The sequence below is a fragment of the Phyllostomus discolor genome, chromosome Y (genome assembly GCF_004126475.2).
Source record: "Phyllostomus discolor isolate MPI-MPIP mPhyDis1 chromosome Y, mPhyDis1.pri.v3, whole genome shotgun sequence".
NCBI classification, from domain to species: domain Eukaryota; kingdom Metazoa; phylum Chordata; class Mammalia; order Chiroptera; family Phyllostomidae; genus Phyllostomus; species Phyllostomus discolor.
In genome coordinates, this window is record NC_050199.1 from 4,392,448 (window position 1) to 4,416,513 (window position 24,066).

At 34.2% G+C, this 24,066-nt stretch overlaps 1 protein-coding gene across 8 annotated transcripts in view; it reads right to left on the minus strand.

Moving 5' to 3' along the window:
- Positions 1-763: 763 nt before the first annotated feature.
- Positions 764-24,066, minus strand: part of LOC114489884 (zinc finger X-chromosomal protein-like) — a 60,617-nt gene continuing 37,314 nt past the window's right edge. For 4 of the 8 annotated variants that reach the window (XM_028503734.2, XM_036017257.1, XM_036017256.1 and 1 more), the window contains 6 exons: positions 20,616-21,182; positions 6,740-6,889; positions 6,414-6,557; positions 5,906-6,061; positions 5,301-5,444; positions 764-4,314 (listed from right to left, as the gene is read on the minus strand). In XM_028503734.2, coding sequence (XP_028359535.1) covers positions 3,131-4,314; positions 5,301-5,444; positions 5,906-6,061; positions 6,414-6,557; positions 6,740-6,889; positions 20,616-21,182 — 2,345 coding nt within the window. In that variant the 3' untranslated portion in view covers positions 764-3,130. Of the gene's footprint in view, positions 4,315-5,300; positions 5,445-5,905; positions 6,062-6,413; positions 6,558-6,739; positions 6,890-20,615; positions 21,183-22,893; positions 22,949-24,066 lie in introns of all 8 variants that reach the window. The other 4 variants (XM_036017258.1, XM_036017261.1, XM_036017260.1 and 1 more) reach the window with 4 other exon arrangements.

The window sequence follows — 24,066 nt, forward strand, 5'->3', positions numbered from 1 at the left end:
GCTAGCAAGGATATGGAGGAAAGGGAACCCTAGTACATTGTGGTACAAATGCAACCTCTATAGAAAAAGAGTAGAATTTCCTCAAAACACTAAAAATGGAACTGCCTGTTGACCCAGAAATTCCACTGCTGGTAATATACCCTTAGAATCCGAAATGCCAACCCAAAAGAACCTACGCACAGCAATGTGCATAGCAATGTGCGTATCAACACAAGTTACAATAGCCAAGTTTTGGAAGCACCCTAAGTGCCCATCAGTAGATGAATGGATCAAGAAACTGTGGTACATTTACACAATGTAATACTATGCAGCTGAAAGAAAGAAGGAACGTGTACCCTTTGTAACAGCAAAGGATGAAACTGTAGAGCATTATGCTAAGTAAAATAATCCAGGTGGTGAAAGACAAATAACGTATGATCTCACTGTAAGTGGAACTTATAGCAACAAAACAAACTAGAAATCAAAACAGAACCTAAGTCACTAAAATAGAGAACAAACTGACAGTAACTAGAGGGGCTGTGGGACAGGGATAACAAGGGGAACAAAAGGGAATATCTGTCAAGGAACACGTATAAGGAAACTATGGACAAAGAGAAAGGGGTGTAGAACTGAGGTTTAGAAGTTGAGGTGGGTGAAGTGTGGGAGAGTCACAGGAGAAAATGGCAACAACAGTATTTGAAAAAGAATTTAAAAATTAAAATAATAAAGTAATGTATCAAGGAAAATAAAATTGTTAACTGGTATCAAATACACTGGACAGTGATTTACATAAAAATATTCAAATTTTTATTTTTGCATGTTAATCTCAAGTACACATTTACAATAGTGTCATACTTTTCTGTATGAATTTAAGTATTTTACAATGTGTACAGAGGAAGACATATAATATTTAATAGGCTACTTCTATATAACAATAAGTTATGTTCTTGTATAAATCTGGACCTCTTTAAAACATTAAACAGAAACATCCACTTTCTCAGCTTTGCTAATCAAATTGTTTTAAGAAATAAAATAGCCTACAACTAGTATCAGTACATAACAGTAAGAACAATTACATTTTTTGTTAAAGGTTTTATATTCACTAGACCAAATACTTAAATACCTTTTAAAGGTTTCAATACTGTGCTAAAAACAAAACAAACCATTGTGTATGAATTCAGATTGTGAGAAAATAAAGTATGTAACATGTTTTGTTAAGTTTATTTTAAAAATATAAATAGCTATCTTGTTTTAAATGTAAACTTTCATTTAAACATTTCCTTCTATATTACTTCAGGGAAAACAATTTCTTGGGAGATTTTTAAAAAGTTATCACACAAAAATAAGTTTTCAAGAACAGGACCATGGATGAATACTAAACAGGGTATATATATGAGAGCCAAAGGGCTTAAGAGGTACCAAAATCCTTTCTGTGGCTTTGGTTGGCTTTAGGTTTAAATTACTATGTGTCTAAAACATGGAACTAAATTCATCTAGCCTTTACAAGTTCTCAAAACTCCCAAATCATTAGATTTCTTACCCTACAAATATAACTTCTGAATATGAGTATTAGTGGCACAAAGAAAGGCAAAAGGTAAACATATTACAGGAGGAGTAGATGGCAGCACCTTGGTCGAGTTACATTGTAGCTATCAGAGCGAATAAAAATTTCAAATCTCCTTAAGTGCCCCAGCCAATTTAAATAATCTAAAAAACTGTATTAACAAATCCAATACTGTTTGAATTAATTTTCCATCTACATTTATGACTCACTGTTTAAGATATGTTAACTTTCAAATAAAAAGAAAAAACTGTGAAAGACTTGGTGATTCCAAATAAAACCTCACATTTTTCATTATGTACATTATACATTTATCTTCTCTTCTAAAAAAAATAAGTCCGTGTTAAATGTTTTCAACTCTTTTAACTGCTGAAAAAAGGGTGAATCTGTCAAGTATAATTTGCATTAATTCTCTGGTACATGAAGTCACTGCTTCCTTAAGTACACTCTACTTTGTAAAAAGATGTATCTTTTCCAGACTTCTCATTGAGAAACAAGAGATTAATGTCTGGATAGCCAATAGCTTTTCAAAACCAGTAATGAAGTTATGACACTAAAATTGTTAAGAACACATTTTATGTAGAAATAACTTCTTTTCCTAATTACTAAAGATATTCAAAATAAAGATTACCTTTAGTCTTGAAAAATATGAGTGTCTTTCTTTCTGACACTACACTTGAATTTTAATCTCTCTGAATAGGAAGTCTGCAAAAATGGTTTTTCTTATATCCCTGTATCTTCCCATTAATTGTACATTTAATATTTTCCACTGCTGACAGAACTGGCATTGTGTATATATATGTAAAATAAGCAATACAGAAGCACATATTAAATTTAGGGTACATTTTCACATCCAGTTGCAGAAACTCCTATGACCACAATCTACCTCAAAAAAATTTCAAACCTCAGTTCACAGTAAGTCTGATTTGCAGAACACAAGTATTCCCCCCCCCAAAAGCAGTTCAGACATAAGAAAACAGGAGTAATCAAAACCTTTCAGTAAGACTTTTTAAGTGTGTTATATGGACAATATGTAAACACTTACAAAGTCAATCAGAGGAAGCATATTTTGTCCGCTAAACCAAATAAAAAGTAAACACAAGTCTGCCAAAGTTCTCTTAAGTAGCATCACTGTCATGTGATCTGAAAATACTAAAAGAAATTATTTTCATATTATAATTATACCTGAGAGTAGTATTCCCACTCAGCAGATATTTCTAACATGAGAAATTCAAAAATAAAACAATCATTTTTAGAGTCACCAATTTTATCATTTCTCATCTTTAAGTAGTCTGGGAAGAGTACCATCAAAGTGAATAAAGTAAATAGTTAAATAAATAGTACAAGTTCTAAGACTTAAACATTCAACATAAGATCAGAGATTATTTAAATAAAAGAACTTGATTCTTGCTACTTTTCTTTCATTAAAAAAAAAAGAATTCCCTATGGAATAATGTTAAAAAAAAATCAACTAGAAGCAATATTTTATTTGTACACAGTATAAATGAATGTAATGTATGTGAATAAGACTGTGGGCTTTAAAATCAATTTTCTACTTCAAGGACAGGATCTCTCCAAACATCTAGAGTGTCAGGGTGGGCCCACTTCTGTATGATGCCGTATTATGTGCTGGTTCTTTTCTGACGGTCTTCGGAACCCTTTCTTGCAGTACTCACAACGGTGAGGATACTCTTTAGTATGAATGGAAATAACATGCCGTTTAAAGCCTGAGGCATCTGTCGTGCTATACTCACAGTATTCACACTGATAAACTTTCCTGCCACTGTGTGTCTTCATATGCTTTTTTAGCTCATTCTGTTGCCTGAATCCCTTTCTACACCTCTTACACCTGAAGGGAAGATCCTTCGTGTGAATGGAGAGAATATGGCGACTCAGAACAAATGGATCTGCAATCTTAAAGTCACAATGCCTACACTGGTGCATTTTTTTACCCTTGTGGGCAGCCACGTGTTTCTTGAGTTCTGAAGGCCTGTGAAAGCCTTTATCACACATGTCACACTTATGGGGGTAGTCCTTTGTGTGAACTGAAATTATGTGTCGTTTTAAATCACTTGAGTTGGAACTCTTGTGGTCACAATGCACACACTGGTGTGTTTTGCTTTCCTGGTGAATAAGTGCATGTTGCTGTGCCTCTTTGGTATCTAAGAAAGTCAGAAGACAAATGTCACACTTAAATGGTACCTCTTTACTATGCTTAGTTTTTATGTGTGTTTTTAAGTTAGAAGAGTCTGCAGACCGATATTCGCAGTACTGGCATTTGTATGGCTTCTCCCCTGTATGAATTCGCATGTGTTTTTTGAGCTCTGATGGGTGACGGAAACCTTTACCACATTCCACACAAATATGAGGAAAGTTCTTGCTATGAACTGCTAAAAGGTGGCGATTCAATAACCCTTGTTCAGCTGTTTCATATTCACAGAATTTACACTTGTGCACTTTGTTGGCTCCTTTTTCCTTATGCACCATTCTGTGAGTAAACAAAGCCCCAGTGTGAGAGAAATGCTTCCCACATTCATCACATTCAATGGCTTTCTCTACCTTGCCAGTCAGCTTATGGCTCTCCAGATGATTGTGCAAACTTATCTTCTTGTTGGTAGTGTAATCACAGTCAGTACAGTGGTACTTCTTCTTGGTAAGGTGTTCAGGATGATTTTTCATATGCCTTTTCAAAAAACCTCTGGATTTAAACTTTTTCCCACAAATCATGCAAGGATAGACAGTCAAGGGATGTCCATCAGGGCCTATTATTATTGCTAAGAAAAGAAAAAAGTATGATAGAACAAGTTCTGTTTTGATTTCTTCAAGAATATAGTGTATATTCTACACATCACTGGACAAGCACTCCTAAATTGCATTAACATATCTTTTATTTTATTTCAACAAACAACATATAGCAATCTAGTAATAAAGAAAAACTGGTCCAGCCCCAGCTACTGTGGCTAAGTAGATTAAGAGTGGGCCTACAAATCAAAGTGTCACAGGCTCAACTTCCAGTCAGGGCACATGCCTGGGTTGTAGGCCAAGTCCCTGGTAGGGGGCACATAGGAGGCAACCACACACTGATGTTTCTCTTCCTCTTTCTCCCTCCTTTGCCCTCTCTAAAATAAATAAAATCTCTAAAAAAAAAAGAGAAAGTATGGTCTAGAAACTTGACTCAGTATGACTACATCAATCTCATATACTAATTTAAAGCTAAATTTAGATATCTAATATAAATCATTTAAAAAAGAAATTCAACATTAAAAACTTATTTCTTCCATGACACATTTAACTGAAATTTCAACCACAACTATAAAAAAATTTTGATATCCAAATCAGTATACACGATGAGTATGTCTAATAAATAACCAAAGTATTTGTCTTACTTCTCTGTAAATGATGCCTGTTTTATGCTGACAGTAACAAATTCTTTATATATTCACTTAAAGTTAGCAAACATATTCCAGAAATTTATTTTCATTTCCACTAAAATGACCTAAAGTTTTAACTCTTTTTCCTGAATGTCTGAATGTAAAACAATTTATTCTTATCCAAGGTTACCATTCATGGATATCACTGAACTCTTAAAATATATTTGTCAATTCAATACACAAAATACATGTAATCAATCAGCTAAAATGCCATTACAACACCTCTGTGGATACATACCAATTTCAATGACATCAGACATGACCTCTTATTTCAATTTCACTGAGCATCCCATAAAGCACACTATGGTGTTGAACTAATCTGCCCTCACCTGTTTGGTATTGCCTGGAATCAGGTCTTCTCCTTTTCTTTGGTTTTTGTTTAGCCAGTCTGCCAAGCCCAGCCGATTCATCTATGTGCAAGAGGGCACTTGCAGTGCCATTCCGGTTTTCAATTCCATCAGAATTATTATTACCTAAAATGTGCATTAAAAAACAAAATTACACATTATTCATTAACTTTTCAACTACAAGAAATGAAAAGTAAGGCCATCATACTCAAGAATGACAAATCTCCATATAACATAATGGATTTTATGGCCATATTTATAGAGAAGACTGTAAGAAATAACTACCTTCAAATCTAACATCATTTTGCTCCATGAACATATCTTACTATGTTTCAAATTGTAAAATCATGGGCCAGTTATAATCAAGATAAAGAATTTCAGGCTGAAAGCCTATATATATTTTATATAAAACAGACATAAAGGAGTTCTTGTTAAAATTAAATGGAAAAAAAAATCTGTAAGTTTCCTCCTCTTTTTCTTAACTCACTGTGCTGGCACTTCCGATTTCTTAAAGACTGTAGAAACTATTTTCAATGATAAATTTATATTCAAGAGCCATGAATAGTTTGAGCTGCTGTGTCACGTACCATAAGCTGCTGCCCATGCTATTGGCATGAAGGTTTTCATTTCATTGTCATCAATTTGCTGTTCATGAACAGCAGCAGCAGCTGCTGCTGCAACAGCAGCATCCTCCTCTCCTACAATCACCTCCATATACACTTCATCAGCAATTTCTGCAACATCTAATTACAAAATTAATAAGACACTTTTGGGACCAAGTTTGTAAGACATCAGACATGACCTCTTATTTCAATTCTGTTCACAGAGAAAGGTTCAAATATTACATACCTAAAACATTATTTTCATTGAGCAAATGAGTCTACAGATTTGCTGAATAATTGTTTTGCTTCTACCACAATTTCTTTTTTCAAAAGACATCATACACATACATTAAGTGACTAATGTTCTTTACAATATCACATAAAGAATATAAAATATGCCTATAATAGTTCTGCTTATTTTCTTCAAATATGCATCTTAAATTATACAAATACAGAAATATAAAAGTCTCCCATAAAAAGGCCACCTACTTACTTAAATCTTCATCTTCTTGTTGAGAGTCATTGACAGTCATATAAACCATCTTTTCTCTTGGCACACGAATACTGCTATTCTGGTCTAGTACTTCAACTCTATGCTCATTCTCAGTTTCACTCTCCACAATGTCTACAGTGCCACCTAGCACAAAAAATGATAGCTCCAAGAATTCATATGGAAAGTTAATTTTCACCAGTGTCATTTCAACAAATAATTATCTCTTCCAACAATTTATGTAAATACATTGGAAATCTATTTTAAAAGTTATCTTTAGGTTGAGATGTTTAATTAGGATATGTAACATATTGAGGGTCTCCTCTTACCTAAGTCATCCTCTCCAGAATCAGCTTTAAAAATGTACACCTTAATGACTTCAGGGCAAGTGCCATCCACTTTACAAGAACTGATTTCTGACTCTGTGTCTATGGTCATTCCAGGGGAACCATTCTGCTCTATTTTGCCAGCATCATCCACTAAAAAGAGAAAAAACACACCATAAATTAATAGCAGATACTTCAAGTATTACCATTTTCAAAAGTCCTTTTCATGAATACAATCTCTAACTTGATTAATATAAAACTGGATTTAGAAAGTAGAGGATATATTTTGCAGGTCTTCTAAAAGTAGGATGAGATATTAAAGTAAAAAGATACTTTAAAGAAAACATAAAAAAAAGAAAACACATGATAGTCTTTTAATAGAAAGTTAATCGAAAATTTTAAGAAGTTAATAAAATGATTCTGATTATTTTATTCCAAGATATAATTATATTCATTAGGTATAAGCATTACTATGATCTCAAAAATCTTGGGAAAAATATTCTGGTAGTAAAATCAAGAAACACTGGTCTTAAGATAACTCTTTAATCAGTACTATCTAATGTTCACTTCTTAATATTTTCTTATTGGTTTACATTGCCATTTTAATTTATTTAAATATCAAAATATTTTCAGAAACTATACTGCAATATTTAGTGTACATATCAAAAGTACCCATCAAATTGCTTAAACATAAAACTACCCACACACATAACATATACATACACATAACACATATGATTTCATTAAAAAAATTAGTCATAAACAAATGCATCCCATGTGTATTTATAGACATTCTTGCATACCTTAATGTTGGTTGCCTATTTTATGATTTTCAGGAAAAAAATAAAAATAAGAAACCTAACATTACTTACCAATAGAGACAAACAATTCGAAAAAGGAGACATTCAGAGTCTATAAAACATTTTATATTTCACACTTTATAAAAGTAGCCAAGGAAATAGCATAGCATTATGCTTAGGGTTTGGAAAATTAACTAAACTAAAAAGTAATGTCAAAAAAATAGACTCTGGATTGGAATAAACACCAAAAATACAATTTCCACATAACAGAAACCTTTTTCACTCACTTATGGTCATCCACTGGCACAAAATAAAGTTTAATTAAGACTAATGAAAACTTGGTCAATACAACTTAACTTACCACAAAAGTTATATTTACTGATGAGTGCAACAGACAACCATTGAAGAAATGTCCCCTCTACTCTAGACACAACTGGACTGACAGGAAAACATCAAAAGCACATAGTGGAGAAAACCAAATATCAGAAAAAAAGACTAATGATTTTACTTGTCTTCAATACCCTCATCAAGCCTTTCATTTCCCTTTTTCATGTTCCTCTCAATAGAAGTATTTTGTTATCCCTTTGGTTGTACTTTATTTTTTTCAGTTTAACAAAGAATCATAACTGTAAGTCGGACTTTAGGCTAGGTGGTGGGATAACAAGTATGAGAAAGTCTTGGACTCAAGAAGTTTGTAATTCACTGGAAAAGCAGATAATTAACAGATAATTATTTTAAAATGTGATAACACTAATAACACAGCTAATATTTATTGATTACTACCTGCTGGTTATAGTAAGTCTATGAGAAAAATACCAAAATATATGCCAACACTGTACACAACAGAGGAAACTGGAGTCTAAAAAAGCTGAATGACTACCTTATCTGACATAAATAGCTAGTAGCTGGCAAAGCCAGAATTCAAAACTTAATCCATTTGATTCACAACTAACAATCAACTTCTGATATTTTAAAAATGTATATACCCTACACAATTTAAGTTGTTGCAGGCTATAACTGGTAATAACTAACTACAGAGGGTTTCTTTAGTAGATCAGGTAAGTATGTTCATGATTCAAGCACAACTCAGCTAACACTTTGGTAATAATAGTTTTGACTACTAATTATTTTAGCTGAAACTTTTGCTTATATAAACATCAAACTTTACATCTTTAAGATACATCTACAAACTCATCATCATGTCAAAATATCCAAAAATTTCATTTGTCTAAATTGACATAGTTCATATACAGAACCTTAAAATGAATTTAGAATTTCAAAAACCAACATTAAAAAGTAAAAACACAGTGACATTGTATCTAATTTAGTTTCTTATCAGGGATCAAGACCAAACCTATGCCAAATAAACTAACAGCACAAAATATTTCTAAATAGCATCCTGAAATCTTACTTATGGAGATGAACAACTCATTATGCAACTCATGTACAATGCCAAGAAGGAATACCTGCACAGCCCAGTAACAAGACATCACTGACGTTCTTGGTGAAAATGTTTTGGCAAAGGCTGTATGCGGGGGTCACACTAAAATAGGTTGAGAATTCTATGTAAGGCATACTCTTCTTCAAGCTTTTTTGTTAATAAGGAAAGGAAAGAGCAGTAATCAGACCAGATTGCTAGTTCAAACAGATTACTGTCAATTATAAAAATACACATGTTCATAGTCTACATGAACAATAGAGAGGACATGGTGAATTGCTGGATCAAGACAATGACAGAAAAGGAAGATGGTGAAACCAGGAGCAAAGATGAAGTTAAAGGAAAATTAATATTGCTTTTGAAATCAGAAGATAAAAATTAAATATCAACTTGGAACATAGGTATGTTGTTTGGGGGGAGACAGCTAGGCAAAAGTTTGGAATGCAAAAAGAAAGAAGAAATCCTGACTGGCAGCTTCAAATGCATACACACAAAAAGAAGGCAAAGACTTTGGTAAATAGAGAACAGGCAGACTGAGTTAGGAAGCTGAGAAGTGAGGAGAACAAACACAGAGAAAGCTTACTGGTATCAAGGTTCAAACAGCTTAACAACTCATCAAGAATTTATTATAAACAGTTACAACACATTTATAACTTACAATGCATACAGAGTTACATTTGTAAAATTATACATAATACATAAATACCTACATAAATATTTACATGTTTCCTAAACCTTGACCTTAATTACCTAAATTAAAGTATTTTGACTACATTTTACAAATATACTTTGTCGGCAGAAATAGGCACCATGTCCTTAATTCTATTCTGATGTATCTTTAGCCATTTTTTTCAAAGCTAAATATTTTAAAAACATATAGAGCTGACTGAAATGTATTTTCCTTAAGGTGGTCTTTGGAATGTCAGACTATTAACAGGATGAAGATCTTACTAGCAAACCAGACATAAGAATCCAAAACAAATCTATAAATTCTTTAGAAAACTAATCTCTGAGGAATTTAATACTCTATGATGGGGCTGGCCTCCTCTGACAAGTTTATAAAAAGTGATCCTAAACAAGTACTGAAAAATGTGAAGTGCTATGTCTACCACACATTGGATGTTTTTAGAAATTAGTCCTAGAAATGTAGGTAACTATAAAATAAAATCTCTGAGGACTGGAAAAATCTAATAATTTGCAGCTTTTAAAAGGTCACATTATTTACCTATGGTCTGTAAAAGATCTTTCTAGTTACTTCTATTTTTAAAATTATGTAATGGTAAATTTAAATTTTAAAAACACATCAAATATAATGTTTATCCAAGAAAAGCAAAGGTATTCTATTACAAGAGAAAGTCACAACTCACCTTGAAAATTTCATTTCAAAAAGTTGTCTTATTAATTCAATCAGTAAAATTATTTAAAGAAGAGATATTACCAAAGTGACTTACTAAAAAACTTAAAAACTTTAGGTGTCACTATTCACATTCTCACTGATTTTAAAGCTGCCATTACAAAAAAAAAAAAAAGGCAGGACCAAACTTAGTCACCAGATAATATGATTTCTGCACAACTGCCTTTTAAAAAAAGAAATGTAATAACAAAAGAGTTTTAGAGTAAGTCCTCTCCCAAAAAGAGAATGCAATTTCTGAAAATTAAGACTGCTTCTAATACTGATCTTTGTTACACCTTAACACCTCTAATATTTTACATGCTTTACTTCTACATATTTTGCCTCCCTCTTCCCAGATAAAGAAATAAAAGCTTTTGGATGATATGGGATCTGCCTTAAGTAAGCAAGTTCCAAAATACGAGTTTAGGGGAGGGAATGAGGAAGATGCCTGTTTTAATACTCAGACTTTCATTTTCATCTGGTTATGTAAAATCTCATCTCTCTAAGATTTAGAACAAATTCATTGTAATGTGCAAAAAAAAGAACAAATGATAGTGGATTTGCACAAGAACTGTTTTGTGTGTCTCTCACAAACATAAAATTCCTAATCATTCTCAGTGCTCCTACTCAAGTTATGGGTTGCTTCTCCATTCATTTAGCATAATCTATGAAAATCAGGCTATTTTTAGTTTATCCACGACTGACACCCCAGGAACACAACAAAAGGTACATTTGATTTTCTTCTCCCAAGGTTTCCCCACCAAACACCCCTAGTCAGAGTTACTAAGACACACAGCCAGACACCATACTCTTACATTGTTCTTTTCCTACCAAGTAAAACAGAAATCATTCCAGCAACTGCCCAAAGTACTTTCCGTTTTCACTCCTTGTCAAAATACCCACAAGATGCCCTGTGTTTAAGCAATTCTTAATTCTTTTATGCTTCAACTTTAAAAGAAGCTTTTGTGGAGATGATTCACCTTATTGTGTTCAAATCCTATCACCCAGACTGTCAATTAAATTTAAAATATTAGATATTTCCTTATGCATATAAACAAGTAAAAGAATTGAAAATGTAACTTTGTAAATACAAAATTTTTTTAATTAAACCAAATCCGACAATAAAATCTATTAAATTGTACAGCTGATCATTCTATTGCATATTCTTCCAATTCCTATGCTAGTCTCTCATTTCATTACACTTGACCTGAAGAACCACAAGCATACTTAAATGTAAGTTTTTACATCTCTACTTATACAATTACATATTAATGGAGAAAAGAAACTCCGTAATATTTATGGTCCCATTTTTAATATTTGAAAAACTCTATTTCACATTTTCTTCTTAAGACTCCAATACCACCTACTCAATTGAGGTTAACTTCCTAGTTCCCTGAGAACTAAATCACCATAAAAGATAATTCACTACATTTCACTCTGTCCACCCGGCAAAAACTAAATCCAGAAATGTTGTCTTCACTCTGTGTTTCCAAAACCAAATTGTGCTCCTATTTAAAACCAATCCTTCTGCTTAAGCACTAAATTATTCATTCTTTTTCAGCAATTTTCTTTTACATCATTAATTTATCTAGCCTCTACAAGACTGCATGAACAAATAAGCTTTCTTGCTACCCTATTAAAACAACAAAACCATGCTCTCTTGATCCCTATCTCCTGCAAGCTACTGCTTTATTTCTTGAATTTGTCTTATTCCACATTCTCTAAACTCTCATTTGGCTTTTGCCCATGACTTCACAAAAAAATATTCACCACCATTATTCACCACCAATTCTCAGGAAACATTTCACTTGCCCTAGCAGCATCTGACAGATGTTCACTGTCCTCTGTAATGCACTTTCCTCGCTTGGATTATGTGACCGTACCTCTTGGTTCCCTCCTACCTTAGTGGCCATGACTTTTCAGCCCTTTTCCATTGCCTCTTTTCTCCCATCACTTAATGTAGCAAAACTCAGGATTTAATCCTGAGTTTGGCAATCTTTCCTTTGTCTAGAATCAACTATACCTCTCCATGAAGGAAGTCTCTATGAGGGGAAAGAACTTGCATCTATTTTGTTCACGGATCCCAAGAGTCTACAACAATGCCAGGCATAAAAAACTATTCAACTTTCATTTGTCAGATGTTTAAGTGCTGATGTTGAAGTCAACATCTGTAAATCCAAGAAAAATAGATTTTAAAAAGCATGACCATCTAAGCAATATTTTGAAAACAATGAATTTGGAATATTTTGAAGACAGTATCTACCATCTTTTGTTATGAAAAAAAAAAAGAAGCACACTTATAAATTGTGCTATCTGAAATGTTTTCCAGTTAGTATTTTTTAGACAATTTCTGTCACCTAATCTTAATGTCCTGTTTGGTCTAGTTTGAAATTAATTCAAAAAATTACTCCAGTCATTTTACCAACATCTTCATTTTTGCGTCCTTTCTGTTGATTCTTTGTTTGTCCTAGAAATTACTCAGACTTGTCTAAAATCCTGGATACCTTAGAATTATCTATAATTTAGTATCAAAGAATAAGGTGGCTGATTATGAAACTGTTTGAATAGTTTCATCAAAATTTTTACACACTGCTGCACTATCTTATATCATTGTGTATTTTGATATGAGTGCCCACATAACTGATTATCCTTAAAGTTAACTAACATAACTGTGATTATGACTTGGTTGCTTTATCATTGTCAATTTCTTATAATAATGAATTGCCTCACATCATTCATCATTCTTTTTCAATATTGAAATAAAATTCACAAACCATAACACTTATCCCTTTCCAGTATGAGAAGTACAATTCAGTAGATTTTTGGAAAAACTTACAGCTGTGCAACCATCATTACTATCTATTTCCAGAAAATTTCCACTGTCCTAGAACAATAGCTATCTTCTTTAGCTAACCCCTTCCCCCAACCTAACCCACAATTAGATTAGGCAACCCCCAGTTTTTCTTTCCCAATATACCTATTATGGACATTCCATGTATTTCTCATACTTTTTTTAATTTTGGAGAGGGGAAGGTGGGCAGAAAGAGAAGGAAACATCAATGTGTGGCTGTCCCTGACTGGAGACCTGGCCTTAAATCCAGGTACGTGCCCTGACTGGGTATCAAACTGGCAATCCTTTGGTTTGCAGGCTGGAGCTCAATCAACTGAGCCACATCAGCTATGACTATTTCTTACACTTCTAAAGTTCATCCATGTTGTAGCCTGTTATTAGTCCTTCATTTCTTCTGACTGCCAAATAGTATTTCACAGTATGGTGACACCACATTTTTAAAACTAATTTATGAACTGATGAGCATTAGGGGTGTTTCTGCTTTGTGGCTATTATAATTAATAATGCTGCTATAAGCATTTGTGTAAAAACTTGTGTGAATGCCTGCTTTCAATTCTCCTGGGCAAATAGTTGAATATCATGACATCTGTAATTCCATGTTTAATGTTTTCAGGAATTGCCCAATTTTTCTTTTTCTTTAAGATTTTATTTATTTATTTTTAGAGAGGGAAGGGAGGGAGATGAGAGAGAGAGACGGAGAGAGGGAGGGAGAGAGAGACACACACACACACACATCAATGTGCGGTTGCTGGGGGTTATGGACTGCAACCCAGGCATGTACCCTGGCTGGGAATCGAACCTGGGACACTTTGGTTCCCAGCCCGCGCTCAATCCACTGAGCTATGCCAGCTAGGGCTAGGAACTGCCCAATTTTTCTAAGTCGCTACACAATTTATTCCCACTAGCAATTTATGAGTGTTACAAAGTCTTATCATTCTTGGAAATGCCTGTTACTTGCCATTTTTAAAATTCCCATTTCTTATAGTTTTTATTACATTTTTTGTATTAACTAATGATGTGCATCTTTCATATGTTTACTTTCTTCTTTGGAAAAATGTCTACACTTATGATCTCTGACCTACTTTTAAGTGTTGTTTGCCTTCTTATTTTTCATTTGTAGAAGTTACTCATATATAATACCTCAGACCCTTATGTACATACTTCACAAATATTTTTTCAATTTTTTTTATTCTTGACAATGTATTTGAAACAAAAATATTTACAAATCTGTTGAAGTTCTCTCCAAGAATACTTAAAACTATGTTTCTTCTGAATTTTAGAATTTCACCTACCACATTTCAGTCTTTATTGTTTTGAGCTTCATTTTATGTTTTTAGGTAGTGAACCAACTTCATTCTTTACATGTACAGATCTAGCTATTTCAGCATTACTTGTTGAGGAGACTATTCTTTTTCTTACTGACCTGTCTTGGCACCTTTGTGAAGAATCAACTGACCATAGATGAAGGGACTTATTTCTAGACTCTGAATTCTATGTCTATCTTTATGCTGACATTGCAATATGGATCACTGCAGCCTTTCTTTTTGAACCTAAAAACATTTTTACTTCTTGGATATATAATTCTTGGTGACGGACTTTTTTCCCCTTCAACATGCTGAACGTATCACTTCATCTTTTAACCTAGCATCACCTAGTTAGAAAACAACTTTACTTTCTGAGGATCACTTTTATATGATGAGTCACTTCTGTGTGACTTGGTTTCAAGGTTTTTCATTTTATCTTTTAACAGTTTAACAAACATGTTCTCTGAACTTCTTACTGAAGATATGTGTAGATGAGTATTTATCAAATTTGCAAAGTTTTCAGTTATTGGTTCTTAAAATATTCTTTTATTTTCCTTGAAATAATCTTTTGATGCCTTTCCTTCTTCCTCTCCTTTGGGGACTAGGTACATTGGCATGCTTAATAATGTTCTACAGGTCAATGTACCAACATTCATTTTTATTCATACCTTTTTTCATCTCAGACTGCACAATATTATTTGATGTACCTTCAAGTTTGCTGATTCTTCCTTTGGTCCAATCAAACATACATTTTGTGCTCCTGTGATGAAATTTTGATTTCACCTAAATAATTTTTAGTCCAGAACTCCTAGTCAGTTCTTTTTAAATTTCTTATTAATATTCTTTAAATTTTGAGACAATTCTCATACTTTCCTTTGTTTTTTTAAATATATTTTATTGATTATGCTATTACAGTTGTCCCATTTCCCCTTTCACTCCCCTCCACCCTGTACCCCCCTCCCACCCACGTTTCCCCCCTTTAGGTCATGTCCACGTGTCATACTTATGAGTTCTTTAGCTTCTACATTTCCCGTACTATTCTTGGCCTCCCCCTATCTATTTTCAACCTACATTCTATGCTACTTATTCTCTATACCTTGTCCCCCTCTCTCCTCCTCCCACCCCTACTGCTAGCCCCCCATGTGCCCTCCATTTCTGTGGTTCTGTTCCTATTCTAGTTGTTTGCTTAGTTTCTTTTGGTTTTGCTTTAGGTGTGGTTGTTAATAATTGTGAGTTTGCTGTCCTTTTACTATAGATGTCTTTTCTTTATCTTCTTTCCTTAGATAAGTCCCTTTAGCATTTCATAAAGTAAGGGTTTGGTGATGATGAACTCCTTTAATTTGACCTTATCTGAAAAGCACTTTCTCTTCCCTTCCATTCTAAATGAGAGCTTTGCTGGATAGAGCAATCTGGGATGTAGGTCCTTGTCTTTCATGACTTGGAATATTTCTTTCCAGCCCCTTCTTGCCTGTAAGGTCTCTTTTGAAAAATCAGCTGACAGTCTGATGGGAACTCCTTTGTAGGTGACTGTCCCCTTATTTCTTGCTGCTTCTAGGATTCTCTCCTTCGTTTTTACCTTGGCTAAAGTAATTATGATGTGCCTTGGTGTGTTTCTTTTTGGGTCCAACTTCTTTGGGGCTCTCTGCGCTCCTTGGATTTCTTGGAAGACTGTTCCCTTTGCCAGTTTGGGGAAGTTCTCCTTTATTATTTGTTCAAATAACTTTTCCACTTGTTGGTCTTCCTCTTCTGGTACCCCTATAATTAGGATGTTAGAACGTTTAAAGGTGTCCTCGATGGTCTTAAGCTTTTCTTCGATTTTTTGAATTCTTATTTCATCATGCTTTCCTGCTTGGTTGATTCTATCTTCCTTCTGGTCCACTGTGTTGTTTTGAGACTCAGACTCCTTCCTTTCACTATTGGCTCTCCTCCGTGTATCTTCCTGCATCCCTTTTAAGGTAATCTGCATTTTTTCATGTAATTTGCATCCAAAATCAGCCAGTTCCATGAGCTTCCTGATCACCAATGTTTTGAACTGTGCATCCGATAGATTGGCTATTTCTCGGTCACTCAAAAGTATGAGTCCTGGGGGACTGATCTGTTCTGCTGGAAACATATCTTCTGTCTTTCCCTGTCTCTCCTATTATTTTATTTATTTTTTCTCCAGTCTGGTCACTCTTGCTATGGTAGGGGCCGGAGCCTTAGGTGTTCACCAGGGCTGGGCACCCCAGTCGCTCGATTGTGACGTTATATGTGGGGGGCAGGGGCAGGAGTGGGGACAGGAGGGATCAATGTCCACTGTTCGTACTCCTGGAGCCAGACACTTCCCTGGGCTTCTGGGCAGTGAGCTCTGCCCTGGTCCACAATCGCCGCCCCACTGATTCCCCCAGCTGCTGCTTGCGTACTCAGGGATCACCGCTGCACCACTGCGCTCCCACGCCCTGGATTGCTGTTGCTCCGATTTTGCGCCAAATTGCCCCCGACCTCCGCGCGCCTGCGACACGCGCCAGCCCCGCGCCCGCTTGGCTAGTTGTCCCCTACCAGTCTGGATGTACGGGTCTACTTCAACTTCTTGGCTGTCCGACTTCCATTTAGATAAATCCTCTGACAGTTCTGATATTATGACTGCAAATCATTGTTGTAAATTATTGTTGTTCTGTTCTTGGTTGTGTGAGGAGGTACGGTGCGTCCACCTATTCCTCCATCTTCTTTCCTTTAATTGTTTACATGTGGTTTCCTTTAATCATTTCAAAATTCAAAACAGCTGCTTGAAAAATCTTTATTAGCAAGTTCACTGTCTGGGATTCTCAGGATGCATTTCTATGTACTGTACTGTTTCTGCGTGAGTCTATCATGTGTCTCTGTATGTCTCAAAATTTTTGCTGAAACAAAAGATTTTTAAATATAAGTGTAATAATGCTTCAAATTAGATCTTCCCATTTGCTCAGTTTGGCATTCCTGTTCATGTGGTAACTTTTGTTTAATTCCATGAAGTTTGTACTATTTGTTTGTGTGCCCAGTGTGTAATAAGAGAAATGGTCAACTGACTGAGATTTCCATACAATCAGTAATTCCTCCATTTTGCCAAGAAGCACATTTTAGCCTGGCAATTTTTACTCCACAATGACTTTTACTTCCTGCTTGGGCAGAACTTCAAGATAGTCAAAGGTTTGAGGTTAGGTTCTTGCCAAGTTTCTCCCTACCATAGACATAGCCCTTGCATTTTCATATTCAAGAATCATTACACTATATCCCATTTTTTCAAAACTTCCCTCTATGGACATCTCGTTCCACAGATTTTCCTAAGCTTTACACATTTATAACACTTACTATTTTCCCTAATTGTATCTATGGCCTTAGTTAGCAGTGATGTTCAATAACTATCTCTGACCTTTTCTGACAACTCCAGAGAAGTCCTGTTCACTAGCAAACTCAAAATCTCCATAAAAATGGAGAGCTCCTCACAAATGAGATCTTCCAAAGAATAATTAGGTCAAATAATGACAATTTCCTTGAAATGAGACTTGAAGGAGTTCTGACACCATCCTGACCTCTCTAGTAGCTGTCAAGCTATTAATGTTTATCATGGTAAAATAGGATATTGGTTTGAGGGTGCACTCACACACCTCTGAGAGGAGTGGATGTGAACAGTTAAAAGGCCACAAAGCTCAATGTGGTTACAATGAGTTAGCATTTTGGGGAGAATAAACAATTCCCTGTAATGCTGAAAGTCAGTTTCCACACTTCTGAAAGTTTATTTTGGCCAGTTCTATTAAGTATTCTGATTTTGCGTACAGATGACTTTTAATAACTGTCAGATAAAATGTTCTCTCGTAATTTTGCCATGTTAATTCTCTGCAAGGTGGTGTTATCTCCTATTTGTCTTATCTATCAATTTCTCTGTAATGATGTTTACATCTTTCTTTAACCATTTCATTGTGCAACTTTTAAAGCCTGGTCACAAAAGCCCTGATTATAGTCAGTCAGTCACATTATTGTTGCTCCTACACTGGTTTTTACTTAAAACAGTTGGGTTTTTTTTCCTTCTTCATTCTCTACCTTGTACTTTAACAGTTTCCAACTCATTTTACTGCCTTGTAATGTCTCCTGTGAAAATGTGTATCTGCTGCAATATGGTCTGAATAACCTCTAGTAATAAAAAAAAGTACAGTCTGATGAACAAAATATGTTTCTAAATTTTATCAGGACCAATTTTAAAACTTGATCAAGATATCTGTGCTAAAATATTCTTTTTTACTCTCCAGAAATATCACCTTCTTAATTACTAAAACTCCAAAATTTTACTGTTTTACCAGTTAACCCTCCCCCAAAATAAAATCTGGAGGAACCTTAAATGATAAATTACAAAAATATCTAATAATCACCTACAGAAAAAGAAATGAATAAACATATCTATATTAAAAATATAAAATATGTGAAATAAGTATTTTACCATCTTCTGCATTCCAATAACTACCAAATGCAACAAACAAACCAAATATTGTATTGACTCTGAGTTTATTTGTCAGATACAATGGTTTGGGCTTCATTAATTTATTCACTCACTGAATCTCTTTTCACTGAATATTCATTATAACCAATGTCATAATTAGTATGTCAACTGGTCATGGCATTGCAAGAAGCATGGTATCCCTAGAATTTCAATTATAATGATAGTACCTGTTAATTCAACAAATATTTCATACAAATATGCCTATTTCGATGCAAAATATACCTAAGTGAAAAAGACGTAATAGTTTGTCCTCAAGAAAGATATAATCAACTTGAAAGCAATGGTAGTATCTAGGCTGTAAGACTATATATATAATTATGCTGCAACAATGAGCATTTGTGTCCAGATACACTACAACACTGTAGAAAATAAAATCTTTTTGTTATCATTTGAAGAAAGATCTTTAAAGGGAAGAAATTCACCAAGATGGGTTCTAAACATTTTATAAAAACTATTAGGTATATAGAGATCTAATGAAGCACAAAAATTTCTAAAGAGAAGAAAATTGGTAAGATTCTTAGTTCTGTATATTGAATAAAGATACCTCAGAAACTGATACACTTCCATTTCTTAAGCTACAAAAAGAATCAGAAAGGTCATTAAGGTACATGTATAAAGGACCCATGGACAAAGACAATGGGGGCAGGTAGTGTAGTGGAGAAGGACTGATGGGGGAAGTAAGGGTTTGTAGGTTGGGAGAGAATAATAGGGAAAAATGGGGACAATTGTAATTGAACAATAAAAAATACAAATAAATGAAACTGTGAGTATAAATATAAAAACAAGAACAGAAGATTAACTCAACAGCTTCTGTTTTCTCTATTATGTATAAATCAGATCACGCCATAATTTCTCTACCCAGACGCTACCTGCCATTTAAACTTGACTCCAAAGAACTAGTAGCCCCATAAGTTGGTAATTTAGGGTAACCAAGTTATTTAAACCAGGAAGTAGATGATATGACCAACTAACAAACTGAAACCCTATTATTATAGAGAACATATTTAAAAATGGTTGTTAGAAAGCTCAGACACCTATGGGATTTACTAATGGAACTCTTATGACATTTGCTATTTAAACAAAATTCTAATTATGTCCCATTCTAATAAAATCTATATATAGTTGTTTATTTCAAGGCATTAAAATAATATAATTCCAAAGCTAAGAGCTAATTGATTTTTTAAGAAATATAATCATTATTTTGAAGGAAAAGCAGACAACATTCTGAAAGAAAAACAGTAAATACAGAATTGACTGTATAATAAGAACAACTTTTTTTTCAAGCTGAAATCCTTGCAAGTTTCAGGGGTAATTTTCATAAGGTAGTTAATGGTCTAATCACATCTTCATAATTTATCTTTCTAATCAGTACTCCAATCTTACATAGGAATAATACTTTACTTTGTGCCATTTCAGTTTTCTTATTTATGGCTCATCTTATAGGATCCAACTAAAATAACAGTGCTCATAGTTTTATAAGATTTATCTTAATTTTATATTATGTCATGAAAGTATCACTCTGATGTGGTAAGAAAAGACAGCCTTAAGAATACTTTTGACAATCACTGTACCCCAAGACTTACAGGAAATCATAAGGTAGTCCTCACAGTTGCTTTTATCATCATCATGGTGGTCCACAGGGATCCCGCTGGCATCTATGACTGCTTCAGAGGCACAATCTGCTACCAATACTTCTTCTGAAACTACATCAGTTGTCAGAGGATCAGTCACGATTTCTGCTTCTACTACACTATCATGAACGTGTTCAATATGTCCAATGTCAGACACATGTACAGATTCACTTGTCAAGACGTGTTCTGGCATAGACATTGAGGCTGAAGTAATGTCGGAAGCTAAAACATCATCTGGGACTGTGCAATGTGCTAAAGAAACTTCTTCGGTTACATCTGAATAAAGCACTTGCTCAGGAATGATGACATTTTCAGATATATCTGCTTCTTCTAAGATATCTGAGCACTGAACATCCTCAATAACAACATCCTCAATAACATCTTGAATTACAACTGAGTCTGGGTCATCAGGAACAAAGTTATGTACAGTTATATCTGAATCCACAACATCTGAAACAAAAACAGTTTCTTGAACTTCCACAACAATCTGATCACCATCCATGTGTGTAGCATCAGTTCCTTAAAAAAACAAAAATTAAAATGACAAATTTCAGGTAGGTACGCATGACTATCTAAAATGATGTAAATGTTGTTTAGTTTTTACCAGGAAAATGAGCTACATTCTCAGTTTTCTCAAGCATTAAAATAGATTAAAGAAAAAGGGCCTATTTTTGATTCATAAAAGAAAACAAATTTTGAAAACAATGACTATGTTTTACTCAACCCTAATCAATTATGAGGTAAAGAAATACCAGAAAAGCAATAAATGTGGGACAGTTAAAGACAATTATTCACAAAACAATTTATTAGAACATCAACATAAAAACTTCCCAGACAACTACCTAAAATCTTAAAAGATGATAAAAGTAATCAAGTAATGCAAATTCAAAATATTAAACCATTTTCCTTCATATCTGATTTCCTTCTTACCCCAACTCCTTCAATGCATCAGTTTTTTCTTTTTATCACTCTTGGATTTCTTTTTTTTCTTTTTTCTTTCAGATTCTATAAATAATCTTACCACTCTATATTATATCCTTCATCAATGACTGAATACTCAGAAATTACCCTCTGACTTTAGGATATAAAATGACTGAGTCATAAATATGACAGAAAATGTAAAAGTTATTAGCAGAATTAGGATATAAAAGGATTGGTACATATACTAAAGAAAGACAGAAAGCTACAATTAAGGAGGAAAGAGAAAAGGCAAATGGTTAGGACCTCTATGGATAAACAATTAAAGTGCAGCTAAAATGTGGTGAAAGATGAGATCAGCTGGAGCAGAGCCTGCCCCAGCCTCACCAAGATAGAATACTATGCTCTCTCTTCAGCCTTCTCCCATCCCCCGAAAACCCCAATTCCCCAAGCAGCTTCCCAGAATATAAAAAACGCTACTCTAGACCACTCTTCAGTTAGGAATGAAGGTAGAGGGGGAATAAATAGGAGTCCACTGAGATTAAATGAATTCACCAAGATCACAGTTTTTTTGTACAACATATGGCACTTAAGCACTACTCTTAATGAATGCCATGAGTGGAAACAAAAATAAGATATCCTCACAAAAAACCAAGGTAAAACAAATCAGGTATCTTGGTTACAGCTGATTAGTGCTCCTGGTTGAGACTCAGAGTGGCTGAGTTTAAGCAGGTACCTAATTCAATAACTGTGTCAATGGCCAAGCAATCAGAGAAACACACAATTCTTCAATAGACAAAAGTTACCAATAAGGGCCAAAAAATAATAAAAGGTGTTTATTATCTGTATAGTTAATACCCATTTAAGTTACATATAGAATATGAGAATGTTTTCTTTCATGTCTACAGAACTACAAAACGGTTTAAAATCATTTGTCTTCAATAGTTCACATCAAGAAATAGACCTTTTTAACCTGGCTAGGTAGCCCAGTTGGTACACTACAGCTGCAGGTTCAATTCATGGTCAGGGCACATACAAAAGTAAACCAATGAATGCATAAGTAAGTGGAACAACAATGTTTCTCTCTTTTCCCTTTCTCTTTATAAAAAAAAAATCAGTACGTAATTTTTTGAAAGAAATAAATCATTTAAATACCCATTTTAAATACATAAATGTGGAAGTCTTTAGTGGAAAGAGCATGGGTTAAAAAATCTAAATCAGACAAGGGTTTTGTGACCTTGGGCAAGTCATTTAACCTCTGAGTTTGTTTCCTGATCAGTAAAGTGAGGACAGTAATATCTGCCGTGCATACCTCACAGGATTGTTGTGATGATCAAATGGAAATGTGTGGGAAGTGTTCTGAAAAACTGTAATGAGAGGTTTCAGTATTATTAAGACATTTGAAAACAGAGGCATTGGCAGATTAAGTGACTTGCTCAAAGATGAATAAATATGGAAAGTGTTAACAATCCTGGCTAGAATGCAAGAGCCTAGCCCACTTAGCCTATGGCCTAAACTTGCCTCTGGAAAGATTAAGCTAGTAAGTAATTTGAATTTCTTTCCAAAGTACTTCCAGTCTTTCTTTAAAGCACATTACTTATACTTCACAATGCTCAAGTGAAGACAGATTTACAACTTTTGCATGTATTTTAGCAAATGTGAGCCAATAAAACTATCCTCCCACATACACCAACACACTCACTCACACAGGATTTAGGAAGCATACTGTTAATCTTCCTCTTTCTTGGTAAAAGTGAGTAACTACATATATTCCAATATGATCACATAAGACAGTGAATAAAATCACGAAAATTTTTACTTGTAAAAGTACCTATGTAAGAATATACTAATTCTATACAAATTCTAGTACAGTCATTTTACAATATTATGTAGAATCATGAAATTGTGAATACTTTTTTCCCACTGTTAGTTTATGAATACAATTTTCCTTAAGCAGTTGAAGGGGTGGAGGCCAGATACTATTTGCATGATGCAGAAGGCTCACTTTGAGAAGACTTTTTAGAAACAAATTTGTAAAAGTAGAGAACCTTGAGTTTACACTTTATCTCCTGGCAGTGGGGAATAATGATATGATCCATGTGTGATTTTAGGATGAGAAATTCCTGGTATGATAGATAAAAAATTAACCATGAGGAAGTGTGTCTGAAAGTAACAGGAACCCATATGAAGAGCTCTATGAAAAGCAGAATCCCTAGCCAACCCACTTCATCATATCCACCATGAAAGGTATCCATGCTCTAATCACAAACTGTGAACATCTTACATTATGGTTTATGCCATGAGAATTTTGCAGATACAGGTAAGTTCTATAAACCTTAAGATAGGTTTCATCTTAAAGCAAAAAACATACTTCTAAGTTTGAGAGAGATTCAATTCACTACTGCTTAAAGGGGCATTATGAATAGCATGAGAAGGAATACAAGCAGCTGCAATGAACAATGACCAGAATGCAGCTGACAACCAG